This window comes from Ptiloglossa arizonensis, chromosome 8 (genome assembly GCF_051014685.1).
Source record: "Ptiloglossa arizonensis isolate GNS036 chromosome 8, iyPtiAriz1_principal, whole genome shotgun sequence".
NCBI lineage: Eukaryota > Metazoa > Arthropoda > Insecta > Hymenoptera > Colletidae > Ptiloglossa > Ptiloglossa arizonensis.
The window spans coordinates 22674637-22691001 of NC_135055.1; the positions used below are offsets into that span (position 1 = coordinate 22674637).

The 16365-nt window shown below is 52.2% G+C and overlaps 1 protein-coding gene across 4 annotated transcripts in view; it reads right to left on the bottom strand.

Annotated features, from left to right (window-relative positions):
* LOC143149875 (serine protease inhibitor dipetalogastin) overlaps positions 1 to 16365 on the bottom strand; it is a 37672-nt gene that overhangs the window by 14408 nt on the left and 6899 nt on the right. The window contains exon 1 of one of the 4 annotated variants that reach the window (XM_076317648.1): positions 14096 to 14715. The exons of the other annotated variants lie outside the window; for them this stretch is intronic. Coding sequence (XP_076173763.1) covers positions 14096 to 14150 — 55 coding nt within the window. The 5' untranslated portion in view covers positions 14151 to 14715. Of the gene's footprint in view, positions 1 to 14095; positions 14716 to 16365 lie in introns of those variants that run through there. 4 annotated transcript variants of the gene reach the window in all.

Below are 16365 nucleotides of genomic sequence, written 5' to 3' on the forward strand. Positions count from 1 at the left end.
TGCGCTCGGTTTTCATCGCCCGAAATCGTGCACCCTTGCACGAGCGTATCGTTTGCCGCTAGAGATCCTGCGCAGCGGCAGTAAAAAGTTCAGGAATCCCATAAGAATCCCTCGTCGATCGTCTCGCGCACCAGTGAGCGTAAACCATTGGACGCGATTCGAGATTTTCTTCGCGCGATGCTCGCCGAAGTTTCCATCGGATCGCGGACGAAGAAACGTACGAGCTGGACAGAGAGAACGGATTGGCCCGCGCGAGAAGCGTACGGTACACCGTACGCGCGCGTAGCCTTTAAGGAAATCGCGCATTAAACGTAATCGGAGTAAAACGTGCCACGAGGGACGGAACATTGAGCGATCGAGGAGAAACACCGAGCTGCGTCTCGGTGAAACGATAATTATCGAGGAAGATGGGCATAGCTTCGGGCACGGTGCGCGTAGATCTACGTCGCGTAGAAGATTTCGCGCGGCGAGTCGTCGCGCGCAACGCTCGAATTACGGTAATATCCGGATCGGTCCGAGCACCGCGGTAACGAGACGTTGACAACTCGATCGGTGTTATCGAGACAGGAGCCGGCGATTAGCCGCGATTTTAAACGGGAGGTTTTCACTTTTCCGCGTACGCGCACCCGGACACTTGAAAAATCCCCGATAACGTATCGATAGATAAATCCAAGTGTAACGATTCGGCGCCGCCTCGTAAATTAATTACAACGCAACCGGCTCGCCGAGCCTCGACATCGAATAGGGAAAAACAACGTACTCTCGTTGCCGTGCGACTCGATACTGATTCGATTGGACACGATCCGCGGTACGGTGTATCCGACGCGTAATTCGATCGTGTAAACAAGAGCGAGCGAATCCGGTACGTAATCGCGAACGCGAGTTGGAAACGACTCGCGTGAATAACCTCGACCCTTGATCGACCGGTGCCCCGGTGGACGGTACCGAGAGGTCGTATCGTTCCGCGTTTAACGCGTTAATGACTGTTCCGGCGCGTCGAAAGCGACCTCGATCCTACTTACCGATTTTTATTTACCAGTACGCGCGCGTCTTTATTGCAACGCGCGAACCTTACGATCGCGTGCCATTTTCGAGTGGCTCGTTCCACGATCGACGATCCGATCGAAAACCGTGCCGAAAAATATAAATCTTTCCCCTTCCCCTCTTTCCTTGGTTTCTCTTTTACGAGACGGGCTATGATTCAACGCGACCGGTTCGCGGGTAGCTGCGATAGGTAGGTAGGTAGGTATTCGCGGCTGGACGAAGCTGGGAAATTTATCGAGGGAACCGACGATCGTCCACGATCTCGATCTTTCATTGATACGACCAACGAGAAGCGAAAGCTTTCAGCCACGGATGCGAGCTATTAATTTACAGCAACTGAGCGCTGCGGTTCACCGAGGAGAAGGAGCACGAAAGCGACCTCGACCTTACCTCCATACCTACTTACAGTCTAGGCCAGGGTTTCGCGGCCCTCCGGATGGAAAACGACGCGGATCGACGTCGTTTCGGTACATTTCGTACGATGGATGCCCGAGGTGCAACGCACGAGGCGTTTCAAAGTTTCGATACAGGAGAATGACTTTTCCGTGACTAAAAACATGGTAAACAATCATTTACCATCGCCTGGAGTCAGAAATCGGACTCGAAGATTACAGAGTAACCCTCTTTCGATTCGCTGGAATTTTTCGTCGAGTTTCGAACAATCGTCGCACGGTGCAACGAGTTGCAATTGGTGACCGCGGTGCATCGAAAAGAGAACAGATTTTCCGTGCAAGCGTTAACCTTTCTTTAATATCTTCTCTGTGGCTAAAAACACGTTCTTTTACCATCCCTTGAAGTCAGAAATCGGACTCGAAGATCACAGAGTAATCCTCTTTCGATTCGCTGGAATTTTTCGTCGATTTTAGAACAATCGTTGCACGATGCAACGAGATGCAATTCGTAACCGCGGTGCATTGGAAAAAGGACAGATTTTCCGTGCAAGCGTCAACCTTTCTTTAATATCTTCTCTGTGACTAAAAACACGTTCTTTTACCATCCCTTGGAGTCAGAAATCGGACTCGAGTATCACAGAATAACCCTCTGTTCGATTCGCTGGAATTTTTCGTCGAGTTTGGCTCAATCGTCGCACGGTGCAACGAGTTGCAATTCGTGATTGCACCGCGGTGCATCGAAAAAAGAACAGATCCTCCGCGCGAGCGTCAATCTTCTTCGATACGTTTCGACACCACCGTTGGAAGGATAACCATCGAATCGGTGTATCGTCGAAGCTCCGAATCAATCGTTCAAAATGCTCGGTTTCGGGTCGCTGTAAAGGCCAGGCTAACCCGATTTAATCGAGTAAACGCGAGGGTAAGATCGAACGGGATCGATGGTCGTTTTCTATTCCTCTATCATCGCCGCGATCGTGGCTTTCTCGTTCGCGTGATTTCACGCAGCGCGGACGTGTGTACGCGTCATCGCGAGACCGGCAGTCCTTTCCTTTTATCGATGATCCGGAGAAATCATCGTATACGTGGAAACCGGAAAAGTGGAGCGTGAAACCGACAGCCGGGATAGATACGTACGGATAATATCGAAACTAAACACGTTCGCGCGGATGCTAACGACGTTCACCGCGGCCTCGCTACCTTTTTCTTTCCGCGTCGTGCAACGGTACCTCCGTACGGACGGTTTATAGATCGTTTTCGAGGTGTATCGATAAATCGAAATACACGATCGTCCACGGGCGATCAGCGACGAAACGCTCGTGCGTTTCACGAGTAGCGATGCACGATCGTCCGTGGTCAAAGAACCGCGAAGGTTAATCGGAACGAGGAAGTCGAGCGGTTACCTCGTTTCAAGGTCACTCGATCTCCGCCTAAGTTATTATCGCAACGTGCTCGCGTTTCTCCGTTCGTTGATAATCGTTCTCTCGCCAACCGTTCCTCGAGTCTCGTCGCTCTACGATTTCGACGATAAAAACGAAACCGATAATACGCGTTTCCACGATGCTCGTCGTCCAATCCTCCCGCTCCGATTGCCAGCTCGTTCCAAACGCGGTCGACTTAGCGGTCGGCTTAGCGGTCGACGATTACATACACACTGCCAACATTGTTTACGTTTACGTTTACAGCGTGAAAGACGATCGGTGGAACGTACCGCGACGCGAACCGTACAACGCGCACGAGATCGCGATTCACGCGGGTACACGATAAGAGTAACTTATTTCCAACGAAAGGAGAACGTTGTTTGTTTTCAGATCGATTCGGATCCGTCGGTACGGGTTACTTTCGACCCAGCGCGTGATTTTGATCGCTCTTGTTCCAAGTATTGAATTCAGAAGGAATTGGGGATCGCGATTGACACGAGTACACGATAAAAGTAACTTATTTCCAACTAAAGGAGAACGTTCTTTGCTTCCAAATCGATTCGAATCTCTTGTTCCAAGTATTCAATCCAGAACAAGCACCGAATCCAGAAGGAATCGCGGATCGCGATTGACGCGAGTACACGATAAGAGTAACTTATTTCCAACGAAAGGAGAACGTTCTTAGTTTCCAGATCGATTCGAATTCATAGGTACGGGTTACTTTCGACCCAGCGCGAACTTGCGTGTGATTTTAATCGCTCTTGTTCCAAGTATTGAATTCAGAAGGAATTGAGGATCGCGATTGACGCGAGTACACGATAAGAGTAACTTATTTCCAACGAAAGGAGAACGTTCTTAGTTTCCAGATCGATTCGAATTCATAGGTACGGGTTACTTTCGACCCAGCGCGAACCTTGCGTGATTTCGATCGCTCTTGTTCTCTTGTTCCAAGCACCGAATCCAGAAGGAATCTCGGATCGTCTTGGGTCAGACGTATCGGTCGACCGTGGCAAGATCCGCTTAGAAAAATGACACGACGTTGTACGCGTTCCCCTCGAACCCCGGGAAAGATTCTTTCCTTCCTCTTGCAATACCAATCGCTCGCGAGAGGCAAAATAGGCCACGACGATCCACGCGGGAGAAAGGTGGTACGACAAAAAGGTTCGACAGCCGTGGAACCTTCGCATTTTAGCTCGGTGAATCGTTCGAAGTCATCCGACATCGAAAAAACGTGACGCGCATATCGTTACCGCGCGGGCGTAAATACCGCGCGTTCACCGAGTACATTTCCCGCAAGAATACACGAAATCTTTTATGCGCATATCGTTACGGGCTACCATTCGCCTCGATGGCTACGCTAGTCGAATTCGTCGGTAAACCCCGTCACCCTAACGCCAACTAGGATCACCGTGATCCGTGTAGCTCGATCGTTCGAACACTCGGACAGCCGCTGTAGCGCGAGAACGGTATTATTTTCTCGGTCGTTGCGTCACCGTACATATACGTACGCACATACACGTTCGTCGTGGTATTTATCAACGGTACAGCTCGTTCCAAGGGTCGTCCGTAGACCGACGAAAGAGAAAAAAAAGAAAGAAGAAACTTTGATCCGCTACTCGTTGAATAAAAATCAGAATTCGAAACGCGGAACGAAGTATCTCGCGTCGCGATTAGAATCGTTGCCAGTTGCTTCGATTCTTTGTCTTTCGTTCGAACGAGATTCTACGGATCGAGCGGTTCGAGCTCCGATCGAGAGTTTCGACGTAGGACGAAATGACGCGGGACCGACGAGAAATCGTTATCGGGAACCTTGAACGCGATCGACGAAGCAAACGCTCCATCTGGAAGAATCACGAGGAGGGGGTATGTGACTCGTTTGAAATTCACGGGAACACGTCCAGTGGGTCTTCGGGTCAGCGAAGTAAGTCAAGCATCGCCGGATGGATCGACGCTTAACGGTGTCGTTCCCGAAAGGACGGCCGACTGGTTTATCGATCGAACGGGGCGCAGAGTTCCGCGGAACCAGGGATCAGGTTGCGGTCCAGAGCTCTTCGAGGTTGATTCTCGAACCCCTTTGATCGATGGTCGGTGGTCGTCGCGGGTACGCGTTCCCAAGTATCTAATAACGGAACGCGAAAAGCGACGGGTGCTCGGCGTCGAACCGTCGATTAAAACGGTGACTTCTCATTTTTCGGTGGAATAGGTTCGACCCGCGAGCGGATAACGATCCGTTCGAGAATAATCCACGGGGAATGATTAACGAGCCAATAACACGAAACGACTACCGATCGCGAGAGATAAGCAGCGAACGGACCGAAGCTCCGCGTAACGATCCACGAACATTTTGAAGAAACTTTGCAAAACGAAGAGTCGCGCGCGATCTTTTTCCCGCGGCGATTACAATTGTAAACAGTGAAAAGAAAGTCGAGGACAAAGCGGAAAAATCGCTTCCACCGATCTTTTTCCCTCGTTGATTACAATTCGAAGAATGAAAAGAAAAGCACGCGTCGACGACGAAGCGGAAAAATCGCTTCCACCGATCTTGCTACCGAGCGATTGTTTCAACGACGAAGATACGTATTTTAAGATACGCGTCCTCACGAATCGTGGAACGCGAGGTCCATCGTTAGTCATTTTTCCCGATCGATCGACGTCCAAGGTGGTCAAAGTCGAACGCCACGAACATCGGACATTTGTCAATGCGAACGATCGCGTTTAACCGCGAAACACGCGCAACGACTGGTTATTAATCGAGCGGTTACCATCGCGGAGGGCTGTCGCTCCTCGCGCGTTGTATAATAAAATAGCCGGTAACCACGGGGCAGACGTACGTCGCTCGTACAGCGATCTTATCGAAAATATCGATGCTCGATGCCACGTTCGACTAAATAATAGTTGACCGGCAGGAGTAGACCGAGGAACGAGTTGAACAGGTTAGCGTATTAATAGCGCGCGTAAACCTGGATACTAATAATATCCGCGTACACGTAGTACCCTGTCGTTTCAGCCAGTGACCGGAGCCACCGTCTGCGATTTCTTTGTCGACTACTTTGTCAACATTTTCCACCGTACGCGAATCTATCCTGTAGACGGCCGGTGTCGCGTCCGCGTGACTCCGCAAACCGATCCGGCCGCTCGCGCGTAAAACTCGATCTCGCTCTTTCGTAATCTTGCGAAATCTCGGCTCTCGCGTTCCTAGTCTCTCGTAATAATATTCCTAACGTCCTTGCGCGTGTCTCACCGTAACGGTAACCTGCGTATCGTCGAAAACAATTCTCGATTGGTCGATGCGCGTTCGCGATCTCTTCGTCTCGCGCGAATTCGAGAGTCTGAGATACTTTTCCTGCACCACCTTGCGTGTCGATGGAATCCACCGATCGTATTTAACGATAAAAACATTCGTCGACGATACTCGAACGTGCGGAAAAGTCGTACGGGAAAATCAGGTTGGTGGTTGCGCGCGAGAATCGTCGACGATAGTTTTCCCAACGTCGAAGCCGATAGGTACCGGTTCACGTAGGAGGAAAGAAAGTAGGGCGCCAACGAAACAACCGAATAATTTAATCGTTGGCAATTACGTCCACTTTTCACCCTCTGTTCTTCGTATTCCCCTCTCTCTCTCTCTCTCTGTCTCTCTTCTCTGTACGTCTCTTTCTGGTTCTCTTCGGTTCGTCGCCGCGCTCAAAGAGATCGCGGTCGTATTAAATATTGGTCACGCGCGGTTAGGAGAGTTACCGGACAGTCGAGCGAAAGGGCAGACTCGTTAATAACGGCCGCGGGAAACGGATCTTGAATTATGAAACGTGAGCGGGAGGACCGCTCGGCCACAATCGCGGCGAATTTATAACTGAAATCCGAGCTCCGGCGAGTAGTACCGTTTCGACCACGGAACTACGTATCGCGTCGTTCGCGGTAATGCTAATTCATGTCCGCGCGACGGACCGCGATACATACATTCCCTACGGTTGAGGTAATCTCGTACAATGTGTACCATTTATCACGGAACGTCTCGAATCTATAGCGCGCGTACTTCGAAAGAAGCGGAAAAAAAAAACAACGCTACGGGGCCGCGCGCTAAGAGGCCGTTTATTTATCCGCGGTTGAAATTGATTTCGACGAACCGAGCCAAGATAAATTGGCCGATATTCGATCGACGATAAAATATAGCGCACGGTCACAGAGTCGTTCGATATTCCGCGCGAGCGGTTGCATCGACGTTAGCTTGGCACTTTGACTGCAACTCGTCGTCGTAGCTCCCCCCCTCGTGGATGCATTCTTCGTTGCGTTGCTCCAGTGCAGCGCTCGCCCGCAATATTTCGCTCTCCGTATCTTTTCTCCCCGGTATTATTGCAATTACGCGGTAGAAAAACTCGCGACGAATAAATAGAGAGGAAGATGGAAGGGTTAGGATAAATCGAATCGGCCGGACAACGTGACGTCGTTGAATCGCGGATCGAACGTTTGAAAAATGGTATCGGTGGAGAGGACCGTGACTCGGCATCGCGGTGAATCCCGAGTTCGTCGGCTGTGTACCAGATTCCCCGATACGTTCCATTAAACCCGACGCGAGGCCTCATTGTGCGAAACGAAACAGCGCGTGCGTGCCCCGACGCGTAGAATCGGCGCTGAAAGAGATAGGTGGAAAAGCGGTACGGTTCAATCCAATTTCTAGCGAAAGGCGCGATCCGCGGCCGCGAAAGTGTTTCACCGCGCGATTCTCGCGCGAGACGCGATGCGTCGGTACGGGCCGCATCCACCGCGAAACCATCGGACGAAAAGAAAACCTCGTCTCGTTCCGTGTATTTTTCGGTCACGCTCGCCGCTCCCGAGCGGCCAACGGACGAAAAATCGACGTTCGAACGCGAACAACGAGAACGTGACTGCGATTCGTTGCTCGGTTTAATGAATAATTTACGTTCGCTAGAAGAGAGAGAGAGAGAGAGAGAGAGAGAGAGAGCGGTGCCGAACATAGGCGACCACACGACGAGGAAACTGTTCACGATAGCATCTGCCGTGCGTGCTCCGTAGCCGATGGTGCACGGACGCCTCACCGCTTAGCATAAAATCGTACTCACGCATCTCCTTCGCCGCGGTTTACTCAGCAGTCTGTTCGACTTTCGCGCAAGGGTTACAACTAGAAGCTATTACGCGACGCGACTAGCGATGGGACCGAGCGTATCGCGAGCGGCATCGATGAGTAGCGGGATTCGCGCTCGGACGTCGGAACGTGTTTCTCGAAGAGAGAGAAAAAAAAAAAAAAAAATAGAAATTGGTACCGCGCGGGGTTCACCGGAGGGGGACGGTTTCCTGTCGAGTGACCGCGTCAAGGACGCTCGAAGGTCGTCGCGAGTTTTTACGCCACGAGTGTAGCTTCGGTCGACGTTTCTCGAGCGTTTCGAGGGTCGTCGCTTTCGTAGCCTCTTGGCTACTTTTCCAAGAAAGGAACGTAATCGTCTTCGTCCTCGTGGCGAAAGATCCGCGATACGAAGGAATCGAAACGCGTCGAAAGTAAACGAGAAACGGAGCGTCGTGCAACGCGTCCCGCGAGATGAGCATCCTCGGCTGGTTTCGGTGTCAGAGAACCAGGCCGTACAAATATTTTCTAAGCATTTTCGAATAACGGTAACCGTCGGGCGGCTCGATTCTCGAAAGAAAGGAATTACGAACGGTACGGGGGGAGGTCGCGGCGTAAAAACGCGCCGAGAGTCTCGTACGGGACACGGAGGCGTGGTCCTGGCCGACGATTTCGATCCGGAGCCCGGTGTACGCGCGGCCCGAAACCGAGCCGGTCGAAAGTTTCGCACGGTTCGAATTTTTTTCCTAAAACGCTCGAACGCGTTTCGAGCGCAACGGACGGCACCGGCGACGATTCCGTTTCCCCCTCGAACCGACCGGACTCGCTTCTTCTTTTCTCTGTTACGGCTCGGCTACAGTGTATTTTTTAACGCCGGGGCAATTTCGATACGCGCCGAGCTAACTGAATTTCCTTTTGAATACCACCGAACAGGATGTCCGACCGAGCGGTTGTCCGTTATACATGCAATTACAACTAGGCTCGCGCTAATTGGCAGACACTCGCGCTCGCCCGGCTTTTTCCACTTTTCTGAAAATCACGATCGAACGCGTAGACGCAACGTAATCGGTTCGTAATTAGACGAACGGGTCCCGAGCGAACGATTCGTGAGACGAATCGATTAACCGGCGACGGTCCGTTTACGTTCAATGGGACGAACGCGAATAGTTTACCACGTTAGGACAAAGTTTGTCCTGTTACGTGGCGAGCAACCGCGCCCCGATCATCAGGTGGTTGGTTAATCCGCGTTTTAATAAACATTGGATCGCCACGACGGAGGAGGGCGTACCCTTCTTCCGCTCGATTGAACGCGAAGCCCTTTCGAGCGTGAAAATGCGTTTCATAGTCGATGAAACGACGACGACGGTGAGCGAGCCAGTGAGCACGTCGTACCCTTTTTGCGTTTTCTTTGCCCGCGGGGCCGAGTTTCCGGTTTTCGCGGGGGGCACGCGCGAACGAACGAACGAACGAACGAACGAGCGAGCGAGCGAGTCAGCGCGCACGCGAGTGCTTCGCGAGCATCTCGGTTTCGTCCGCGACGAATTCTTCGTTTCCCGAGGGACGAGCAACGGATAACGCGGAACCGGGTCACGAGGATTCGAACGCGTCGAGCGGAGTCAATGAACCGAAACCGTAACGCTTTTAAAAGATCGTCTTTCGTCGCGGTGCCTCGCCGATTGTTCCATCTACCGAGGACGATTCGAGGACCGTTTTTCGATACGAGGAAATTCGACAAACGTGACACGATTTTCGACAAGGTGATCCTTTGACGAGACCGGATCGAAGCAACTTCTCCGCGACTTCCTTCCTTCCTTCCTTCCACGTGTACTGTTCGACGAAACGAAATCACCGACGGTATTTCACCGAGCCCGAAACTGACCGACGTTCCGTGTTCACCGAGATACACCATCGGCATGTACAGTCGAGCGCAAAACTCTCGTTACAGCCCTATAAATTACCGCGACGACCACCATAAATTCGAATTAAAGAACGACGCCTGACGACCCGCGTTCGAACGTATGTATATTTTAAACCGACCTCGTTTCGTTCGGCCCATCCACGTAATTACGCCTTCTCCTCCGCCCTCCTGCTTCCTTTTTCTTTTTTTCTTTTTTTTTTATCGTTGAACGAAATTACAAACTACCGTGTATTCGAACGAAACGAGGTCGAAACCTTTCAAATATTCGTACAGTCGAAGCGACGCCGAACGTACGGACCGTGTCCGCGATTCGATTCGAATCCCAGCTGCGGCTCGTTATCGAATTCTCGTAGACGATACCGCGAGAACGCGCGCTAATACCACGTTGCAACGATAATTACAAAGTGAAATTCGTTCACTTCGGACGTCGGGTTATTACTTTGTTTTCTTTCGTTTTCTCGAATATGTATATTTCTTTCATTTTTTCTTCCCCGACTTCCTGGACTTTCCGCATCGGGGAGATCCTCCCGTTAGAATAAATGAAATTAAATGGTGAATTAAAATATCTATCGGACTCGTTCGTACGGGAAACAATCGCGAAACGCGGAACGGAGCGTCGCAGAAACGCAAAGAGAAACGTCTCGCTCGTGAATAATGATAACTGGTCTTTGTATTATTATTATTATTATTATTATTAACGCGTACCAGTTCGATGTACCGAACCGTAGATCGGTACGCGTGTACGTTCACTGTCCCGACCGAGCGCGTGTATCCTCGATGATGTATCTCGAGCGAAGCGTACGTTTCTTCCCGGCGGGCGCGAAAAAACTCCCGAGGAGAAAGAGGACACATTCGAATCGTTCTTTTTCCGCGCGAAGGTACGCATAAATTTGCCGGTACTTCCTTCCCTCGTCTCTTATTACATCGCGAACCGTTCTCGTGTAAGTACGCGAGTACACGCGTGCAACAAGTTTATCGCACGCCATTATTCAATCGCATGCCCGGCAACACGTACACGCGTTGCGCGGGAATATAAATACGTGGCTGCGCGCGAATCTCGATGAAAAAAAATTGGAGCAAACTTTAAGCGAGCGAGCGAGTTAGCTCTGTACGTAAACTCGGTTCGAACGATCCGGTGCGGTACCAACGCGATCAACCGGCAGGGAATCGCGTCTCCCGATTGGCGGAACGAGATCGGTGAGGCCCGCGTTCCGCCAATCGGGTGGCTCGCGTCTACCGAGAGTCCCCGACCAACCGAACGGAACCGTGCGAGCTCCGAGCGCGATAATACCGCGGAGTTATCGTCCACGATTACATTAGCTCGATCTAATTGCGCAATTCGTAATTTCTGGGAAAAAAAGAAATATCTTGATTAACCGGGGCCCGTAAAATTCATCGAAACGCTCGACGACGGTTATGTCCCGGCGTCGCGGGATCGTAGAATTCCGGCGGCCGGTTTTCTCCCGCGTTCAGCTATTATGTTCGTTATTATCGCGAGATTGGTCGTCTACTCGGAAACGGACTCGCGACTCGCTATCGAGAACGTTCCATCGTACCCGTAATTCTTATCGGTCGCGAACGAACCGATAAAGAAGCGCGTGTTTCTCGCCTCGATACGCCAATTCCCAGACTCGCGACGAACCAAGCGGGTTTTAGCGGACCGATTACCATACCGAATTCGCGCGCTTCGATCAACTTGTTTCGCGAAATTACGAACGCTCCGTTTCGCGCGTAACCGTGAAATCCGTTTAATAAAACCGGCGTGTACCGAGAACGGATGAAAAACACGGTGAACGGTGCACGGATGAAAGATTAAACGATCTCGAACGATATCGAAGCGATTCCATTTGCGCGTGAGAATGCAAAAATGGCGGATCGAAGCACAACCGTGAGAGAACGATACCAAACGGCGCGGTTTCTTCCGCGGAGTTAATTAAAAGACCGATTCAACGACGAGTCGTTACGCTCGTGGTACGCGTACGACGTTTCCACGCGATGGAGGTAAATTTCTCGGCTCGATTAAATTTCGTCTCGGTTATTCGGGAATTTTTTCACTACCGTACGAGCTGATCGCGATTCAGTCGCGGAATAACTCCCGTCTGTGGAAAATTGATCCACCACGGGGTGCTTCTGCTTTTGTTAACGCGTAAGAAACACACTCTATGTGAAATATCGGCGAGTATCGCGCGGATCGAATATCCTCTCGAATAATCGGAAGCTACTCGACGAAACTCGAAACGGTATCGAGGTTTCGGCACCGATCGCGATTCGATGCAGAATTAGAAAGCTATTCGTCACCGTTACCGATTCAGCCTGCGGTCATCGATATTACATTTGCGATCGTAGAAGCGGGTCGATAGCGATCCGTATCGAAATTAAGAGTAGCTCGTGGCCGAAGAAGGCGACCCAATCCCGTGGAAAACGTCGAAAGTGTATCCAGCGAGGCGACCGTATCGCGCGAGAGGACTACAACGAAGAGGAAGAGGAAGGAACTCGCCCCCGTGAGCCGGGGTTCGTGCACGAGCCGATGCGAGCGTGCGGGAGATTAAAACGAAAAACCATCGGGTCCTTCCTTTTTTCCCCCGTCCCCCTCCGTTTGAAAGAGCATCGCACTTGGCCGCGGAGAGATACCGGCTCCCTGCGGAGAATTCAATGGGTGCTCCGACCAAAGCCATTTGCCGAGAAAAAGAGAAAAAGGGAGAGAGAGCCCTGGACGTCGATACAGGAGCATCGCCGTCGCTCCGGAAGGAGTTGCTTTTGTTGCTTCTCGTTTCGCGAGAACTACGCGAGCAACGCTTAATCGACGCCTCCTTCCTCGCGCGGAACGCGTTCAATTTTTTCTTACCTTTTCTTTTTTTTCGAGTATCGCGAATCGGTCGAAAACACGTGCCAGCGATCTGAACAGCGTTGTCGATCGTGAACGCGGATAAACGGAAAATCAACGAACCCGTGAACGAGTTGATTCGAATCTACCGCGCATCGAAGAGGATGGACAAGTTTCTACCCTCGAATCGTATTCCTTCGAAAGCAACGGTCGACTTGCAAAAATAATCGAAAGAAAAGAAAAAGAGCAAAGACGTTCCAAGATGAAATATTCCACGGACTAATTGTGCGTTCCTCTCGCGAGGATTAACCCAAATGCTCCGATTAGAAAGCATAGAGATTTTCCGAGTCGTTAAACTCGATCTCTTTGCTTTCGAATAGAATCGCAGCGAACCGATCGGCAAACTACACCCGGTGGTTGCCGTACCCCCGCAACAATTGAAATTTATCGAGGGTCGTCGTTCTACCTGGGCCCTCTCTTCGTTTCGTACCTATTTTCGAGCACGGTTCGTGGAAACGTTGACCGACGAACATTGAAAGAAAATTCCAGGGAATACGGGTCGCGGAACGAGGACCGAAAGTTCTCCGCGGAATTTTCCACGGACGAGCTGCCCGGTTTGGCCCTTTGAACTTTGCATTCGGTTAACTGACCCACTTCGACGGGATCAATCTCCGGCCGAAAAGCGAGTTCTTGGGCGACGAGCAGCTGGAGCCACGAGCTCGAGCCAAGAATCTTAAACCGGCTCTCGTCCAGGGGATCATCGGAGAGGCTACGAGCCGCTGGTTTTTCGGTCGAGGGTTTTTTCTACCGGTGAACTTTTTCGCGAGACCTCGGTGGATCGAATCACCCGGAGCGAAGCTGGTGAACCGCGCGCGAGCGAGCGAACGAACGAGCGGACGATCCAACGCCTCTCGGTTTACGAGCGGCCGTATTTCGCTCGGACGTTAATATTTCGCCGAGCGAGCTACTTAAACGCGATTATCGATCACCCGTTACGCGTCCGAGGTGGGATCCGCAGGGAACGGTTCCGCTGGCCGTGATCGGTCGAGCGGTTCGCGCGGAGGTAACGAATGGGCCCCGTCTGTCGGTGCAACGCGCGGAGTTCATTTGTTTCTCAATTAGCCGACCGTGAAACCGTTGAAATTGCCCGCAGCAGACGGGAACGAATCATCGATCAATTTCTCGGGGCGGGGTGATCGCGTACCGCGCAACGACCGGATCGTACCGTGCCGGGTTAGGTCGTTTCGTTTCTCGAAAGAAACGTACGAGCGAGTCGGTGGGTTCGGTCGTGGAAAACCGCGTACGGGGACCACGACGCGGGTAGGAGGCGCAACGCGCGTACGACGAACGAGGTTGCGACCTGTTGCGACTTTCACCGCGAGCGGAACGATATCGCGCCGCGTGGAGGTTAAAAGCGATACCGACCTTGGAGGCAACACAGCAGGACGATCCCGACGACCAGGGAGACTTGACGGTGCATCCTTACTGTCGACGGAGATCCGTTCGGGTTGCTCTTGACCACGATCGTGCGAACCAGCGAGACGACGACGACCACGACGACGACGACGACGACGACGACAACGACGACGACGACGACGAGAACGATTACGGACGATTCTCGAGGACCACGTTTACAAAGAGAGAACTTTCTCGGAACGCAGTAGGCGGACGTCTGCGTGCGATTATCTTATTGCGTGTGGACGTTCGTGGTCTCGGCACCGGGTCGTTAAGGAGGATAAGGCCGAAGGCGCGCGGAAAAAGACTGCCGGGAGAAGGAGAGACGAATCGTGCGGAAGGAGAGAGGTGGAAGCGTGCCCTCTTCGACCTCTATCGTCCTTCGAGGTCCACGAACGACTGAGGCGCACGAAGCGACGTCGGTCCGGCTATAGCCTCCCCTTCCTACTTTCACGTGGCGTGCTCCCGTTTCCACTGGAGGCGCGGACCGGAGAGCCTCTCCACGGGCCATTTACCATTACCATCGTCGTCGACGACGGCCGGTCAAACGAGGGGGGCTAAACCTGGACGAGCCGGAGAAGGAACGAGGGGAACCAGCCTGAAAACTCACCAACTACGATCGGAGATCGGAGAACCATCGTTTCTAGGCCAGCTCTTCCTCCGCGGACCGAGAGACGTCTTATTCTTCTTCCGCGATCTATTGGTCGCGCGACCGCACGGAAACCGTACGCGGACTCGGAGATCTCCGCTTATACGATAACGACCAAACGTCCCGCGACGCGTTTCGATAACACGGACCAAGTTCAACGAGTGCTTCCGAGAGACACGCGTAGGTATCTCTTCGGTACCCGATCGAAACTACGGAACCGATCGGTGAACGCACTCGTAGAAGCTCGGGTACGTCGCTCGGTTCCCAGAGAACGGAAATTCTAATTTCGTTGCGAAATTGAACGAGTAACGAGCGCGTTTGTCGGTCGATCGAAGTCAGAACTCATCGTTAGCGAGAGATTCAAGGACTCGAGCGTCAACGCCCGTGAATGTTCCTCGAGGGGATAACGTAGCACGCGTGAACCGTTTTCGTCGGGTTCACGCTCGCCCCGAAACGATCGAACTCTCGAAGAGACGAGAATTCCCGATCGCAGCGGAGGACTCGCGAAAGTCGAATTCCATCGAGACACCAGTGGTCGATCCACGACACGGTTAACGAGTACGTCGTCGGCTCGGTCCCGTCGTTCCGTCCGTGAGGCCCGTCGAGGGACCGTGCATCGCTCGGCGTTCTCCGTGGATCGAGGGTACCCGATTCCCTGGCGCGAGGCACGGGCGTGCTCGTTTTTATATGCCCGGAACGATTGATGAACGCGGCCCAAGCGGGAAAGATAGTTTTCCATTTCAGAAAACGAGCGCCGAGGATGCGAGAGAGAGACTGGACCAAAACGAGCGTGCGCTCGGCAACCTGGAACCTGATTGAGAAAGTTAGCCGATTAAAAAGCTCGGAAATATTCCCGGCTTCCACGCGATCGGGAACGCGCCGGCGCGTCGAGCGAGTGCTCGCTGTGTTTGTTTCGCGCGTTCCTCGATTTACATTTCAGCGGGTGCACTTTCTAATCGAACGATCGCCGGGGAATTTTCTTGTTACCGACAGCGACATTAGTCTCCTTTCCTACTTACGTTCTAACCGATAATTTCACGTGCAAACGGAGACGGCGGTATACGCGCCAACCGAGAAACGCTTTCAGGCACCGTTCTCGCCTCTATCGTGTCCCGTGACCAGCGGGACTAATTGCCCGCAGATTTCGCGAGTAGCACGCGAACCGACCGTAGCTACGAACAAGAGTAATTGCTCGGGAGGTGTCCAGGAATCGTCCAGCGAACCTTCTCGTGGGCGTGTAAACGTCTGTATCTTGGATCGAGGCGCTCGAAATGTTTCGACGCGAAACTTCGCCAGGAGTGGGAAACGAGAGGCTCTCGAACGACGCGGTTTCGCGGTATTTTATGCGCAGTGGGCGATTTGTGATTTTTTTTTTATTCCCCGTACGGTTTCGATCGGTGTCGAGGTTCGGGAAAGTGAACCGAATTGGAAAATATTTTCGAAACATCGACGAGTTTACCGCCCGACGCGCAGATTGAACGCGTTTCCTCCGGATGCGCTTTTCTAAATTCGTCGAGATCGCTCCCGGTGTTCCAGTTTCGTTCTAACGCTCGCACCGGGGGACTAAAAACCAGCGTCACACCGGTTGTTA